The sequence below is a fragment of the Nyctereutes procyonoides genome, unplaced genomic scaffold (genome assembly GCF_905146905.1).
Source record: "Nyctereutes procyonoides isolate TBG_1078 unplaced genomic scaffold, NYPRO_anot_genome, whole genome shotgun sequence".
Taxonomy (NCBI): domain Eukaryota; kingdom Metazoa; phylum Chordata; class Mammalia; order Carnivora; family Canidae; genus Nyctereutes; species Nyctereutes procyonoides.
The window spans coordinates 27,534,595-27,550,083 of NW_026575043.1; the positions used below are offsets into that span (position 1 = coordinate 27,534,595).

A 15,489-nucleotide genomic window follows, 5' to 3' on the forward strand; every position below is an offset into this window, starting at 1 on the left:
CTTCATAGATCTAAATAATAAAGTATAAAACTTGCAGAAGAAACCTTTAAAGAGAGTCTTCATACCGCAGAGTTCTTACATGTAACTCAAAAACATGGTCCATAAACGAAAAAAAGTGATAAATTGGACTTGATCAAAATTTAAAACTTTACGGGCAGCCCGGGTGGCTCAGCGCTTTAGCGCCTCCTTCAGCCCAGGGCCTGATCCTGGAGACCTGGGATCGAGTCCCACATCAGGCTCCCTGCATGGAGCCTGCTTCTCCCTCTGCCTGTGTCTCTGCCTCTCTCTCTCTCTCCTCTCTGTGTATTCTCATGAATAAATAAATAAAATCTTTGAAAAAAAATTTAAAACTTTACAAAGTACACTGGTAAGAGTATAAAAAGATAAGTTACAATGACTAGAAGAAAACATTTGCAAATCATATACTGACAAGGCGTTGTATCTAGAATACATAAAGACTCTTGTCATAATTACCAAAAGCTGGCAACAACCTAAATGTCCTTCAGTGGCTGAACAAACTTCAGTACAATGGAATACTACTCAGCGATAAAAATGAATTCATTTTTGAGGTATGCAACATCTTGGATGAATCTCAAAGGCATGCCGAATAAAACCAGCCCAGTCTCAAAAGGTCACATACTGCATGATTTAATTGATATGTCATTCTCATAAAGACAAAACTACGGTGATGGAGAACAGATCCGTGTGGTTGCCGGGGGTTGAGGAGGTAATTACGAAGGAGTCACACAAAGTAGTTTTTTAGGCTAATGAAATTATGTATCTTGATTGTGGCAGTGGTGATCATAATTCAGAGAACAGTACACACGTCCGTATGTGCACACACAGTCAAGTTTGCCATATTTTAATTTAAAATAAAACTCAAATAGGATATATTGCTATAATATTTGAAAACAATTTTTATCAAGATAAGATCAAGATTCAGAAGCATCCATTAAGATTCTATGGCAGTTAATATTCCTTTCAATCCTGAGAGAAAGTGATTCCTTGAAATTATAACCTCCTAAAAGATATCTAGATCTTCCCTAACCATTTCTGTAACACTGGAGCAGGTGTTTTATCAAGAGGGAAATGCATGTGTCTTATCTTAATGTTGGTTTGTTACTTCAGTGAGACAGATGTGTTCCAAACTTAACACACCGCTCCGCAGGTCAATAGTCTATGAAATTAACAGTAAATTGTACCATGTAGAACAGGAATAGAATTTCTTAGTCCTGAATTTACTTCCTAGAGAATGAGATTTTAAAATCTTAAAAAAAAAAGAGGTAAAAATTTTTTTTGTTACTAAAAGTACCAAATGAACATTTAAGTAGAGATAAATCTATGTCCTTACTTCTGCACTCTTCCTCTTCATCTCTCAATTAAAACATGATTCATGAGAATCTATGTGTTTTCAAAATTTGTCGTGGTAATCTCTCACCAACTGGGGTTGGTGATAAGTACGTTCCTGAAAAGTGTCTTGTTAGCCAGTGCTACTGCCTCTGGAGGTAAAACCCAGAAAGGCTATCCAGCATGTCACAGGCCACAGAGCTGGCCCTCTCATTTAGTAGTGTACTCAATAAACCACATCTTGCAGGCTTGAAACCATTTTGAGAGAGGCTGTATTGGTACCTGACGCTCTGTACTTGGCAGTACTTTCCTTGTATCGGACACAGAGACAGAATTTGGTGATGGTCATTAAAATGAAGTGTCATAGACTGCCCCCCACCTTCCTATAGAATAAAGAGGAATGTTGTCCTCTAGAGAGGTTTTTACTTGTCTCCTGCTTTTGTCTATGTGTGTGAGTTCTCATGCTGGAAATACTTATGATTCACTCAACTGAAGAAATCGGATTATTTACTCTTTCCCCCTCCCACCTACAAAAAACCCCCAAACAATCACTGTATCTCGTGACTTCAGACACTACTCAAATTGTTTCCCTGTCTACCTCTGAGAGTTCCAGGAAAGGAGTGGAACACTAGCCTGTGAGGACAACATGATGAGAGACCATGGAAAACCAGTCTATCTAGCATGAGCAGGACTGAACGATGGGTGGATTGGAATGTGGAAGGTAGAACACTGTCCGGCCCGAGATTCAAGATTATCTAGACAGAATTCTCGAGTTGCTTTCAGCCAGTTAAGAATCATTAGCATCTCTTCTGCTTTTTGCACAACACCATGGGGGATAAACCACTGTTGGGGGAGAGTGGTCAACCTCATCCCCTTGTGTGGCCCTCCGTCTACCTGAGAACTCAGAAGACATACAGAAATGGGTGTGGGCCAAACCTCTGGCGCTGGGCCTCACTCAGCATTGGCGGCTCTCAGAATGGTTCTGGAGTTTAAACTTAATCAGCAGTGGACTGGAAAGGAGGAAGGTGTGTGAAATTCTAGCAGGTACAGTGTTTTGAAGCTGAGTGCGACTTTGAGCACGGCCTACTTAGTATATCTGATTTGTTTCCTGTACTTCTGTAACTCGAGTTATAGGCTTTTCTTACTTGCACCTTTGTTTTGTTTTTCTGGTTCCAGAAACACTGACAATAAAAAGATGAGAAGGGCAATTTTAATGTTAGCTTGCCAGTTGCTGGGCCTTTCTAGGGTGACAGAAGGTCTAATATATATCTCCTTCTTAAACATCTAAAATCAGCAGGATTTGACCTTGTCTTTGCCTTTGAAAGCCATGTACTCAATCTCTAAACAGGATATAGCATTTCTTTTGCTCAGGAGAGACCCTCAATTTTAGGAGCATTGCCATGAGTTGCATATAGTGTTTGTTTGTTTGTTTGTTTGTTTGTTTGTTTTTTTAATGTGTTGTGTGTGCTCAAATGAATTAAATTTTATATGAAGAATAGCAGCTCTGATGTTTGATAGTCCCTAAGTGTAATAAGAAAGTTGTAGTTGGCAAAGAAAAGATTAGACAGGCCAAGTATCAACCTTTTAAATCTCCAGTGTGGTTCAGCATCTTACCTTCACCCATTGAACTAATTTCTTTTTCTTGTGCAAAACCCACTCAACAATCTAAGGGAGGAAGTTTTCCCCAAACAAATAATAAATGGGGATGTGGGGATGAAATATACGATAAACCTCTAGCCTGAAAAAAAATCAATAGGACTTGTGAGGACTTGCATTTTTATAAGATGTTTTAGTCTTTAGAACTCCATGAGAGCAAGAACCATAAGCTCAATAAATGGCTATTATTAGACAGATGGGAATGACAGCCAATATTGATAATGATCTTCAGTGAACTGAGAAATATCCAGATAGCTATTTTCATGGATTGATCAATATTTTATTTTATTTTTTTTTAATTTTTTTTATTTATTTATGATAGGCACACAGTGAGAGAGAGAGAGAGAGAGAGAGAGAGAGAGAGAGAGAGAGGCAGAGACACAGGCAGAGGGAGAAGCAGGCTCCATGCACCGGGAGCCCGACGTGGGATTCGATCCCGGGTCTCCAGGATCGCGCCCTGGGCCAAAGGCAGGCGCTAAACCGCTGCACCACCCAGGGATCCCGATTGATCAATATTTTAAATTTAATTGTTGGTGGTCATAAGGATGGAGTCTTGTAGGTTTAATATAACTATCAAAAATGGTTTATTGACTACTAATCAGTAAGCGTCAGCCAGAGGGGTATATTACGATTGAGAATCAGATAGTCAATAGGTCAAAGATAGAGGCATGGCCTCTTCCCCAGTCAGAGAAAACATTTCCAGACAAGATGGTACGGTTATAACTTGAGATATGAAGTCTTCATGCAAATACTAAGGGAATATGAGGGAATCTTTGTCCTTACACACTTCTGGAAATGAGAGAACACCATTTGGTAGTATAATAAAAGCATCACCTGAGGTATTACAATGGCATATGCTTATTGAGCACTTGATAAATGCTACGCATAGAGTTCAGCACTTTCTTGATACTGCCTCATTTGGTTTTCAGTGCAACTCCATGGCATGGCCAAATTAAAGATGGGAAAGTTGAGGCTTATCAAGCTTAATAACTTGCCCAAAGTCATAGAGCTAGTGAAAAACAGATTGTGCATTCAAACCTAGGTCTGTCAGACTGCATGTTCTTAAATCCTACAGGTACCAAGACTGATGGGATTGGTCTCTGCTGAGCACATCAGGAATGGACCTATCATGACAGGGCAATAATATACATATGTATGGTCAGTGAAATGGTTTTATTCCATGTCTTCGATCTGTGAACCATAGGTCCTTCTTTCCGTTTTCTCCCTTGGCCAGGTTAAATCTGTAGGAATGGAGCCTAAAAAGCCCCATTAGATATGTCAGATTTGGGAGTGGGGGGCAGGAATCAAATAATTAAAACGGTAGTTGAGAGTGGAGGGATGGATGAAATCGGTGAAGGGGATTAGACTCCTGTTTATTAAATAAATAAGACATGGGGATGAAAAGTATGTCATAGGGAATATAGTCAACAATATCGTAATAACCTTGCATGGTGACAGATGGTACCTACCCTTGCTGTGCTGAGTAGGGCGGAACGTGTAGAGTTGGGGAATCACTCTGTTGTACGTCTGAAACTAACATAACATTGAGTGTCAACTATACTTCAATAAATAAATTTTAAAGAAGCACTTGTTAAGCCCCTCCTATGTCCTAGGCATCCTCTCTTGTCTCAAGAAGTTCACATCTGATAAGAGAATACAAGAACTTAAACCCCAATTAGAATTCTGTGAGATGAATACTGTGTCAGTGCTAAGTAGAGTGAATTATGGGGGCTAACAAAATGGATTAGTGTTTAGTGTTTTTGTGCTTAGAAAATAAGAGATTTCAAATTCTTCCCATCCATTTTAGTTTCACATATGTTTCAGGGCTATAACTTATTCAGACTATAGAGAAATGAGGGGGGAAAAGGAGAGATTTTATGCAATCTTCATTTCTAAAATGTTAAGCACCAGCATACATTCTTTTCCAAATACTTTCAAGGGCATTTTCCTAGAATCAGGTAAATGAGAGCAAGCAAGTGACCTACTTACAGCAATAAATGCTCCAGGTTATAAAGGATGGGAAGCCAAGTGCATCCTGGAAACCACAGCATCTGGTCTTGTTTTATGCTTCATCTATCAATCTGCTGTTACAGAAATTGAGAATTAATGTTTCAACTACTGTTTCTTCAGTTTTGGCTGATGAATTCATATCTTTGTCATTCTCACTCAATCCCTCACATCCCCTCTCCCATTGAAAAAAAGCATCTGGAAGAGTATTTATTTAGATCCTAAATGAATCCTAGGGAAATTACTCTTTCATCTATGCTTTAAAACTTCTACTGATGAGTCTGTAGTGAGGTTAGCCTTCTTCCCAAGCAATTCCGTTTTAATCAGTCCTGACTTTCCCCAGATAGTATCATTTGAGCAGTATAATTTCAGTGCCGCATTAAAGCCAAAAAACAAAGCACTGTGGATTTAAAATAAATATCCAAGTTCTAGGTGATGTTTATTGCTAGCATAAACTGTAAAAAAAAAAAAAAGAAGTCCAACTGGCAGTCATGCTTAAGAAGGATTATAAAGCAATGTAAGATTGTGGCTTCGTGCTATGCGGATAACAATATAAAATTACATATGCACACGTTTTAAATTATGTATAAAATTCTAAAATGTAAAAGCATGAAAAGTAAATTTACAACATGTTCTTTGAACTTTGCTATTGCATCTGTTAGGTCTCTGTACTTTTTATAGAACGGAACTATCAATTCATCTTTCGACTCTTCCCATTCAGCCAAAATGTTAATTTTCCATGATTTTTGCCTTGATTCCATCTTATTCTTTCCATTGGAGCTTCAAGCACTTAAATCTCTTTCTCCGTGCTTTTATGACTGCAGGTACAGCTTCATATTCTTGTTTTGCTTTTTTCTCCAACCATCCTATTTAACTTGTCAAAATAATAATGAAGATTATTCTTTCTGATGAAATATTTTTAAAAGAAACAAGGCTTCTGAGTGACTATCATACTGGCATAATTACTGCTATGTGATTCTACATTATTTGTTGAAGTTCTGCTCTTTCCAAATCACTGTCAAGACAATCATTTCTAATGAGCAACAAATAGGTTCAGGTTTGGTGTGTCTACTTAATCAAAAATTTCAGATTTGTTTCTCCTTTCAAAGAGATTTTATTCTGAATCTTATCATGAGATTTCCTTGCCTTGATTTTTTGGTATATATCAGCTGACTTAATGATTTGGCTGACCAGATAGGCTTTTGGGGCTGAGACATGAGATTTTTACAAAAATACATCTAATATCATCACCGACTAGGGAAGTTTCTCAAAGTATGATCCCAAATGACCTATATCCAAATCATCTCAGATGCTTATTCAAAATTCAAATCTCTGGATTAAAGCCTAAAGCGGTTAAATGGGAGCTTCGAAGGCTATAGCCTAGGAATCTGCATTTTGCCAACCTGTCCCAAGTGAACGGACCCACAGTGAAATCTGAGAACCCCTAATCTAAGGAATCCCTTCCCCTTCAGGGTCCAACACAAAATTCACCTTGGCTGCAGAGTAAATTAATCACACTCCCATACAACTAACAAATGTAAAGGATAATTTAGTTCCATGTGGGAAGAATTACCATAAACTGTTTTAGGAGGCATTAAGAAAAAAAAAAAACACAACAAAACCCAAAACCCAACTTTCTATAATAAATATAATAATTATTTTTAATATCTTGATTCTAATAATCACAGAGGGAAGGCCCAGAAAGTTTACCAAAAAAATCTGTTGTTATAATTTCTTGATTAGTGTTATACATCATGAATTATTTATTGAGCCCCTACTGTGGGCCAAATATGGTGTTTTATGCTGCCAGGAATTATATAAAGCTATCCTGGGATGAAAAACATATGTTCACTCAGCTCTATTCTGGAAGAACTTAGCTGACTTAGTGATAGCTGGAAATGAACATGCATGGTATGTGGGAAGACAGTAATTTGATATCTGAGGACCCAGACATAAGAGGCTTCTTAAAGACCTGCTAAATGATGGGATCCCTGGGTGGCGCAGCGGTTTGGCGCCTGCCTTTGGCCCAGGGTGCGATCCTGGAGACCCGGGATTGAATCCCACCTCGGGCTCCTGGTGCATGGAGCCTGCTTCTGTCTCTGCCCCTCTCTCTGTGTGTGACTATCATAAATTAAAAAAAAAAAATTTGCTAAATGAAAATTAGTCCAAAAGGGATATGTACAGGTACTTGGTTTATAGCCAAACCACTGGAAAAGGAATGAGCAGCAGCATTTATTTGGGGGCATGTGGACTCATTATGGCCAGTCTTGACTACTATACCCAACAACTTCTTGTACAGTCACAGTCTGCGTGAATTGTCTGGGTGAATCACAGACTAGATATTGGGTTTTCCACCTCATTTTAGGATCCATTTAACATGTCCCTAATTGAGGATCAAATCCTCATGGTTTGCCTGACTTCCTCTGTTTTAGCTTCCAAAATCCTATGTTCCAAAAACCTCTGTAGTGTCAGACAATCTGAGTAGATTGGTCACTCTGGTCCTTAGCATAAGGCAGGTGAGGTCTTACTGTTGCACTTTCACTCAGTGAATGATGGAAATCCACTACCATCTTGAATTTCTCAGGTCATTTTCTTTAGTGGTGAGCCTATCCTGGTGGGCCACCTGAAGCTCTTCCTTCAGTAATCTCTACCTTTTAGCTCTGTCAATGCATGTTCCCGGGAGCATCCCAAGCAGTAGTAACTCAGACCGAGGATAGTCCCAGGGAACCAAGAGACTCTCTTCCAAAACTCAGCAAACCATGGTTTTGGTTTTGTAGATATCGTCCTGGTCTCGTAACCATCCTGTTTTTCCCAAAGTTCTGTCTCCCCTCTCTATACAGGGAGTCCGGTTCTCTTAAACTTAGCTTCGTTATCATGCAGCCAAAGCGCTAAATTCCATCCTGATTCCCGTTGACGAATCCACAATTTTAAGATATTTGCACACCCTTGCCGTCCCAACCTCGCCCTGAGAAGACTTCAGATTTTGTAATTTCATGGTCTTCTTTCAACAAAGCCTTTTTTAAAAATTATTATTTATTCATGATAGTCACACACACAGAGAGAGAGAGAGAGAGAGAGAGAGAGAGAGGCAGAGACACAGGCAGAGGGAGAAGCAGGCTCCATGCACCGGGAGCCTGATGTGGGATTCGATCCTGGGTCTACAGGATCGTGCCCTGGGCCAAAGGCAGGCGCTAAACCGCTGCGCCACCCAGGGATCCCAACAAAGCCTTTAAGTACAGCTGGCGTGAAATGACTATCTGGAAGAGAAAGTGTGGTGTGTACGTGTGTATGTGTATGTATGGCGGGGGGGGGGGTACTGTATTAAATCTGATTCCAGCGAAGCTTGCCATTTAAAGTACATACATTCGGGAAAGTTTCTCTCCCTAAGCCTCATCGTTTGCTCCTATGTATTAAAACAGAAGATCGGGGATGCCCTGGGTGGCTCAGCAGTTGAGCATCTGCCTTCCACCCAGGGCGTGACCCTGGAGTCCTGGGATCGAGTCCCACCTTAGGTCGGGCTCCCTTCATGGAGCCTGCTTCTCCCTCTGCCTGTGTCTCTGCCTCTCTCTCTGTGTCTTTCATAAATGAATGAATGAATGAATGAATAAATAGAAAGCATTAGATCGTGGCGACTTCTGAGGATGGATGGATAAACAAATAAATAAAAGCAAAGCATTAGATCGTGGCTACTTCTGAGGACGGAGGGATAGATGGATGGATAAATAAATAAATAAAAGAAAAGCATTAGATCGTGGGAACTTCTGAGGATGGATGGATAAACAAATAAATAAATAAATATAAGAAAAGCATTAGATTGTGGCGACTTCTGAGGATGGATGGATGGATGGATGGATAAACAAACAAACAAATAAAAGCATTAGGTCGTGGCGACTTCTGAGGCCTGCCGGCTGGAGCGCGGGTGCGGCGGGTGGCCGGAGGCCCAGCGGGCAGGCGGCGCCCGGTGACCGCGACCCCAGGCCCGGCGCGGGCAGCACACAGCCCCCCGGCGAGCAGGTGGCGCCGACGCCTCCCCGAGGAGCGCCCCGCTTCTCCTTCCCGTCCGGAGGCGCCGGCTCCCTGGGGACCTCCTGGGTGACGGACGTCCCGTCGCTGCCTCCGGGGAGGGGAAGGTGTGCAGGAAACAGGCGGGTCCCCGAGATGCAAATCGCGGCGCCAGACCCCCTACGGCGTCCCGCCCGCGGGCCCGCTCGGGTGCGCCGCGCCGCCCTGTCGCACGGTTTCGGCGCGCCCGCAGGTGCCCGTCGGCGCGGAGACGCGGGAGGAGAGCGAGCTCACCCTGGAAACTGAAAGTCGCCCCCGCAGCCCGCGAGCGCGCGGGGGCCGCCCGGGACCGGCGCCTCCCCCGAGCCCAGCTCAGGAGCCACGCTCAGAGCGCTGGCGAGGGCCGCGGGCGGAGACCGAGAGTCACAGCCGCCCGCCGCCATGGCGGACGCCCCGGACGTGCGCCCCGCGCGCCGGGCGGCGCATGCGCCGAGCGAGGGGGCGGGTCGCGACTGCCGCCGGAAGCACTCCCTCCCAGGCGGCGTTTCCTTCCGGTGCGAGGCTGGCCGACGGCTCCTGCTGCCTCAGTGTCCTCCCTGGGGTGAGTAGCGGGCTCCTCCCGGGCCTCGTGGGACGAGGCGGGATGCCTCCGTGGGATCTGGGAGGCCGCGCGAGCAAGGTCACCGTGCCGCCCCCGGTGCCGACGCCCGGCTTCCCGCAGCCCTTGGTTGGTGTCCTGCGGGTTCACCTCCAAGGGCGTCCCGGGCCTCGGCTTGGCTTCCGGCCGGGCCTGGGCCCTGGGGGTCCCCCAGCGCGGCCCCTCGCTTGTGCCGGCGGGCGCGGGAGTCCCCGTGGGCGCGGCCCGGGCGGGCTCTGGCGGAGGACGGTGCTCGTAGTCACAGCCTGCCGTGGTCTCCGTGGCGGCCGGCGGGGCCCGTCCCCGGGGCTGTCCCTGATCCCGTCCCCGGCCGTGTCCCCGGTCCCGTCCCCGATCCCGGCCCCGTCCCCGGGCTCTTCCCCGATCCCAGCCCCGTCCCCGATCCCGACCCCAGGCTCGTCCCCGGTCCCGTCCCTGACCCCGGCCCCCGTCCCCGGCCGTGTCCCCGGTCCCGTCCCCGAGCCCGTCCCCAGTCCCGTCCCCGGTCCCCTCCCCGGGCTCGTCCCCGGCCGTGTCCCCGGTCCCGTCCCTGATCCCGTCCCCGGTCCCGTCCCCGACCCGTCCCCGGCCGTGTCCCCGGGGCTCCCTGCCTGCGGGGCCGGGCCTTCGGGGTCGGGAGACACTTGCCTCCGACCCTGCGGTGAACTGGGGCGGAGAGCCTGGGTCTCGCCGGGTCGCCGTGCGCTCGCTGCCGTTTCCTGCCCCCTGCCCAGACACGGAGCGCGGGTGAGACGCGAGCCCCTCGGGTCCCGTCCGCCGCACCTGCGGCCCCGCCCCGCCGAGCTCCTGCCGCGTTTCCTTCGCGTTCGTACGCGCACGGCTGCGTATCCCTGTTGGTGTTTCCCGCTGGCGGGACCAGAATGCGCGGCGTCGGCCACCCGGCCTGTGGGTGCTGGGCGAGCGCACGGCGGAGCGCCTGCCCTGAGGCCGCCGGTAGGAGCCGAGGCCCTCGGACGGGACGGGAGACGGGCCGGTGCTCCGGGGCACCCGCCAGCGGCGGAGCCAGGCGGAGGCTTTGTTCACGGGGTCAGAACCTTGTCATCGTCGGCCACCGGGATGCGCTGAAGCCGCCCCAGCTGTCGGGTCGGCAGGCGGACCTCCTCTAGATGGCGGCTCCCGCCCCGCGAACCCCCCCTCCGTAACTACAGGACAGCGTCTTAACTCGCGTGCCTCCGGTTTTCACAGATGAACTTCGTAGAGCCTTGGGTTGTTGCCTGCTGGTTTATTTCCATCTTTGAGTAATATCCCCGCTTAATGTTATCACATCTTACAGCTGCACTTTTTTTTTAAGATTTTATTTATGTATGTATTCATGAGAGACAGAGAGAGAGAGAGAGAGAGAGGCAGAGACCCAGGCCGGGGGCTGAAGCAGGCTCCACGCAGGGAGCCCGACGTGGGACTCGATCCCGGACCCCGGGGTCACACCCTGGGCCGCAGGCGGGCACTAAACCGCCGAGCCACCTGGGCTGCCCTCCAGCTGCGCTTTCAATTTTTTTCTGTTGCAATGAAAGCTAGAGAAGTCAATTTTTTACTCACAAGAAGTGGAGTATTGTTAACTCCCCTGTAGGACTCCACGCTGATGGATGAAAGCACACTTGAATTTGTTGCATGAGGAGAGACTCTAATTAGGTGGATTTTCCTCCCTAGCTCTGTTTGTAAAGATGTAATTAATATAATAATAATAACTGCACTTTGTGTGCCCTGAGGAAAATAACTGTGTCTTAGCTATTATTGTATGCCCAACCTATAGGAGGCATGATAAGTACATGTTGGGTGGGTCAACCACTTAATGTCTCTAGGTCAAAGGTTCTTCATCTGAAATGAAGGCTTTTGATTATTCTGCTGTTGAGTGTAATTTAAATAACGTACTATTGTGAAGTAAGTGGCCCCTGGTAATGTAGGAACGTGGAACCCTTGGCTTTTTTTGGGAAATCGTTCAGTCTGGCGACAGCTTCGTCAGAATGATTAAGTGGGAAGTGTTTCTGCAGTTGCAGTTTATCTGTTGAACAGATAGCCACTGAATAGCTGCTCTTGTGTGTGACAGAAAGATGGAGGAAGATATAAATCCTGTTTGTAAGGATTTGACTTCTAGTTGAATACAGTGAGTATTATAGAAGTTCAGCAGTGGGGCCAAATGGATGATATAGAGCATTAACGTGATCTAAAAGCTTCGATGGAGCCGCTGAAAGTGGTGTTTGAAGTTTGGATAGAATTTGACTGATCCTAATGAAGGGAAAGAAATGGCCTATCCAGGGTACCAGGCAGATACAGTGGAGGGAAGATACACACGGCGTTGTCAGATGCCGGTGACTCCTCCAGCTGTTGACAGTTCTCTTGAGAAGTGGTGAGAAGTAAAATGCTTAGACATTACTCTTTGGGGCTACGTTAGGATGCTCTGGGACACTTGGAAATCCTGTAAATAAAGGGAAAGCTTTGGAGTCTCTTTTATCAGGGAGAAGTATATACTCCTGAATGGAAGCAGGGAGGGAATTAAGAGGAATTTAAAAATTGTTGAAGCTATTCCAGAGGGAGGGACGTGAAGAAGATCTTTAATTGAGTAGTAGTAGGGACAAGGGAAACTAATTTTAGTGGAAGGACTCCACTAAAGAAAAAGATAATTGGTTTCTGCGCTTTATCTGTTGCGGAGCCGTCTGTGCAGATTCTGGTTAATCCTTTTTACACGAGTTCAGAATACATTCTCTCTCTTTTTCACATAGTCCAGTTCTGTGAGAGAATAATGTTGCTGTTAGAAGCTGAGAGCCTGTCTTCCAAACTGTGACAGTCCCATCGTCCCTAACACCCTTATTCTCCTGGGTAGTTACTGCCTTTGACAGGGGCGTGCGTGCCTTCTGCAAACCCGTATGTGACTGCCGTGGCAGCTCACAGATGTAGGGAAACATAGGCTTGCTGTCTCCTTTCTTCTCGGTCTTAGGCGAGTAGTACTGTGTTCTTGTGATTCAGAAATTTTTGAAGATTCTGTTGCTTCATGTTTAACTGGGTGGTTGGAAATAATAGGGTGGCCCAAAAAATTTAATGCCACTTGTTAATAGAGAAAACGGCATGTTTACATTTAAGCAGGCCTTGAAAACCTGAAATGAAAAGTAAGCCTGAGGAGAAAGCGAGTCTGTTCAGTTTGAATTTCACTCAAAAACTAACCTGCTGTACATTGTACGTAATAGGAGAAGTTCTTACCTTCGCATTAATAAAGTATTTCAGTGATAGGCCGCCTTTTCTTCAGTTGGATTAGTGGTATAGTCATTAGATCCTTAGATTTTCTGAAATAGTTACTTAAAAGCTGTAAAAGAGTAAGTATCTTAAGATGTTGACTGCATTTTTCAAATAAAATTGTCTACTTAAATTATCTGAGCTTTCAATAAGGTTCATTAAAAAGCCTAATAAACCTCAGTTTTTAGTATGTTCATTTTTCCTTAAAACACTTTAAGGCAAGTGATGTTGAATTTGACTAAAAGTTACTTTTTCTTGCTGAGTTTATCAGTCTCCCAATTGTAATGAATCTAGTTATTACTTAGTAACATTTCTGTTTGTTTTTTTAAGGTTAATCAAGATGGTACATGCTGAAGCCTTTTCTCGTCCTTTGAGTCGGAATGAAGTTGTTGGTTTAATTTTCCGTTTGACGATATTTGGTGCAGTAACATACTTTACAATCAAATGGATGGTAGATGCAATTGATCCAACCAGGAAGCAAAAAGTAGAAGCTCAGAAACAGGTATGACTAAAATGTTTAAGGATCATTTTTATTGTAGCTAGCTTGTATTTTCATAAAACTAAGGATATAGTAGAATTAGAAATTAATAAGTTCTCTAAGACCTATGTGAAAATGTGTTTGAACATCATATTTAAGTTTTTTTTAATATACTTTTTTTTTTTTTTAAGATTTTATTTATTTATTCATGAGACCCACACAGAGAGGCAGAGACACAGCCAGAGGGGAGAAGCAGGCTCCATGCAGGAACTCCATGCAGTTCCACATCGCATCCATGCGATGTGGAACTCGATCCCTGGACCCTGGGGTCACACCCTGAGCCAAAGGTAGACACTCAACCCCTGAGCCACCCAGGCGTCCCTTTAATTTCATTATTCCTAAAAAAAGTATTCGTTTTTCAAATTCTTTCTGTGTAACTTACCAGGATAAAAAGTGGTGAAGAATAAAGATCTTCCAGTATTTTGTTGTGAACATCTTCATTAGGATATTTTTGTCAGCTAATGAATGAGGGAATCTAAGTAAAATTTTTGAACAGACTAAACAAAAATTTATCTTTAGTGATGGTATGCATTTTACTTTGCACAGCATTTGAAATGTGGCTAATACTGATCAGCTGTCGGTCTTATACTTGCAAACTCACTAATTTCTAATTAAGAAATTGCTAAATCTTACTAATATAAGTCACAGGGGGTTTTTGTTTGTTTTTTTTTCAGTAACTGCCTCTTGTGGTCATTTTCTTAATTAGGACGATATATTTGTTTGGGTTTCTGTTCTTCCTCAAAAAAGTAAAAGCCCTAAAGGAGCCTTGCAAGTTTTTCATTCTGTTTTAGGGCAAGATGTTCATGTTCATCGATGTTTAGATTCCTTCTGTGTGTTGTGACTGTGATGCACTCGGTAAACATTTCCTGAGCTCCTAGCAAATTCTTGGTGCCAAGGATAAAAGATAAACAAATTTTGTTCTTTAAAAATGCTGTAGGCTAGCGTGGCAAACAGGAATGTAAATAAATGACTGCTTTATGGTGCTACCCATAGCTCTTAAATCAGTGAAAATCAGTTTCATGAATACTGCTTACTGTTTGTATCCAAAAAAGCAATTTGAACAGCTGTGAGTTTGTTCTCTGCATTTGATTATAAAATAGTTGACTCGGGTCTAGATGATATCATACTATCAGTCAATTTACAACTCCTTTAGAAGTCTGACCAGTGCAGTTTGTCTGTGTATGTGTGTTTTAAGTAAGTATATCCATGTGTCTTCAGAAGTGCAGCTTTTCCCACCATCTACACTATGCAAGTCAGTTTAAATCTGAGGTCAAAGTATTGATAAGTTCAAACCACTTTGAGAAGTTTTAAAAGCAGAGATGTGCGTATTAGAGAATTTTGTATTTTATTTTCTTGGCTTCTAAGAGCTCCTGGAACACACATGTTATGGAAGATATAGAAAGCCAAACAGAAATATTAAATGATAAATTAATGGATTGTTACCTTTAAGCCTTTGTTGGAAATCATATATGCAATATAGTTGTAAATATCAGGTATACGAAGCATTAGACTCAACATCTGTCCCATAGTGCCCATGGTAGGGTAAAAAGACTTGTCCATGATAATGTAAGTTATAATAGTAGCATATTCTAATTGACTAATGCATAGACAGAAGCTGTGGCATTTAGAGAAAGCAGCAGCACTGATGATTGAGGACATTAGTAGTTGAGGACAGCTTCATGAAAGAGTCTGGCCGCTAGGATAGGCAAGGGCAGTTGAAGTAGCAAGATCACGAACAGGATCAGGACAGGTATAGGAAAAACAAGACCTGTTCTGGGAGCAGTAAACAGACTAGTCAGACTGGAGTGGAGGATTTATGCAACTAACTAATAGGACTTGGAGGAAGCAGTAAGAGATTAAAGGGTAAAGTCAGGGAAGAGACCTCTGCTTCTTTAATATGTTCTTTTTGGTGGGTGGACAAAGGCTGATATGAAAAAATGGCACAGCATTTTACAAGTCAACGTTAGCCAAGAAGGAGGTGTGCTGTTTGCTTGGTCAGGGGCTCTAGCTTCTCTGATAGCCTTCTTTTTTTCCCTTCTTACCTCCAGCCAGTGTT

The 15,489-nt window shown here is 44.1% G+C and overlaps 2 protein-coding genes across 2 annotated transcripts in view; both read left to right on the forward strand.

The window, feature by feature from the left end:
* The first annotated feature begins 9,562 nt into the window (after positions 1 to 9,562).
* The window catches only part of ATAD1 (ATPase family AAA domain containing 1), a 45,012-nt gene continuing 39,085 nt past the window's right edge, over positions 9,563 to 15,489 (forward strand). Inside the window, exons 1-2 of the mRNA XM_055323099.1 lie at positions 9,563 to 9,613; positions 13,226 to 13,397. Coding sequence (XP_055179074.1) covers positions 13,236 to 13,397 — 162 coding nt within the window. The 5' untranslated portion in view covers positions 9,563 to 9,613; positions 13,226 to 13,235. The remainder of the gene's footprint in view (positions 9,614 to 13,225; positions 13,398 to 15,489) is intronic.
* On the forward strand, positions 9,656 to 10,735 carry LOC129508232 (tetra-peptide repeat homeobox protein 1-like). Its single transcript, XM_055323247.1, has one exon. It carries the CDS (start codon positions 9,656 to 9,658, stop codon positions 10,733 to 10,735), a length of 1,080 nt encoding a protein of 359 aa, XP_055179222.1.

Coding starts and splice junctions, on each gene's coding strand:
- LOC129508232 (XM_055323247.1), top strand. CDS start 9,656: ATGCCTCCGTGGGATCTGGGAGGCCGCGCGAGCAAGGTCACCGTGCCG.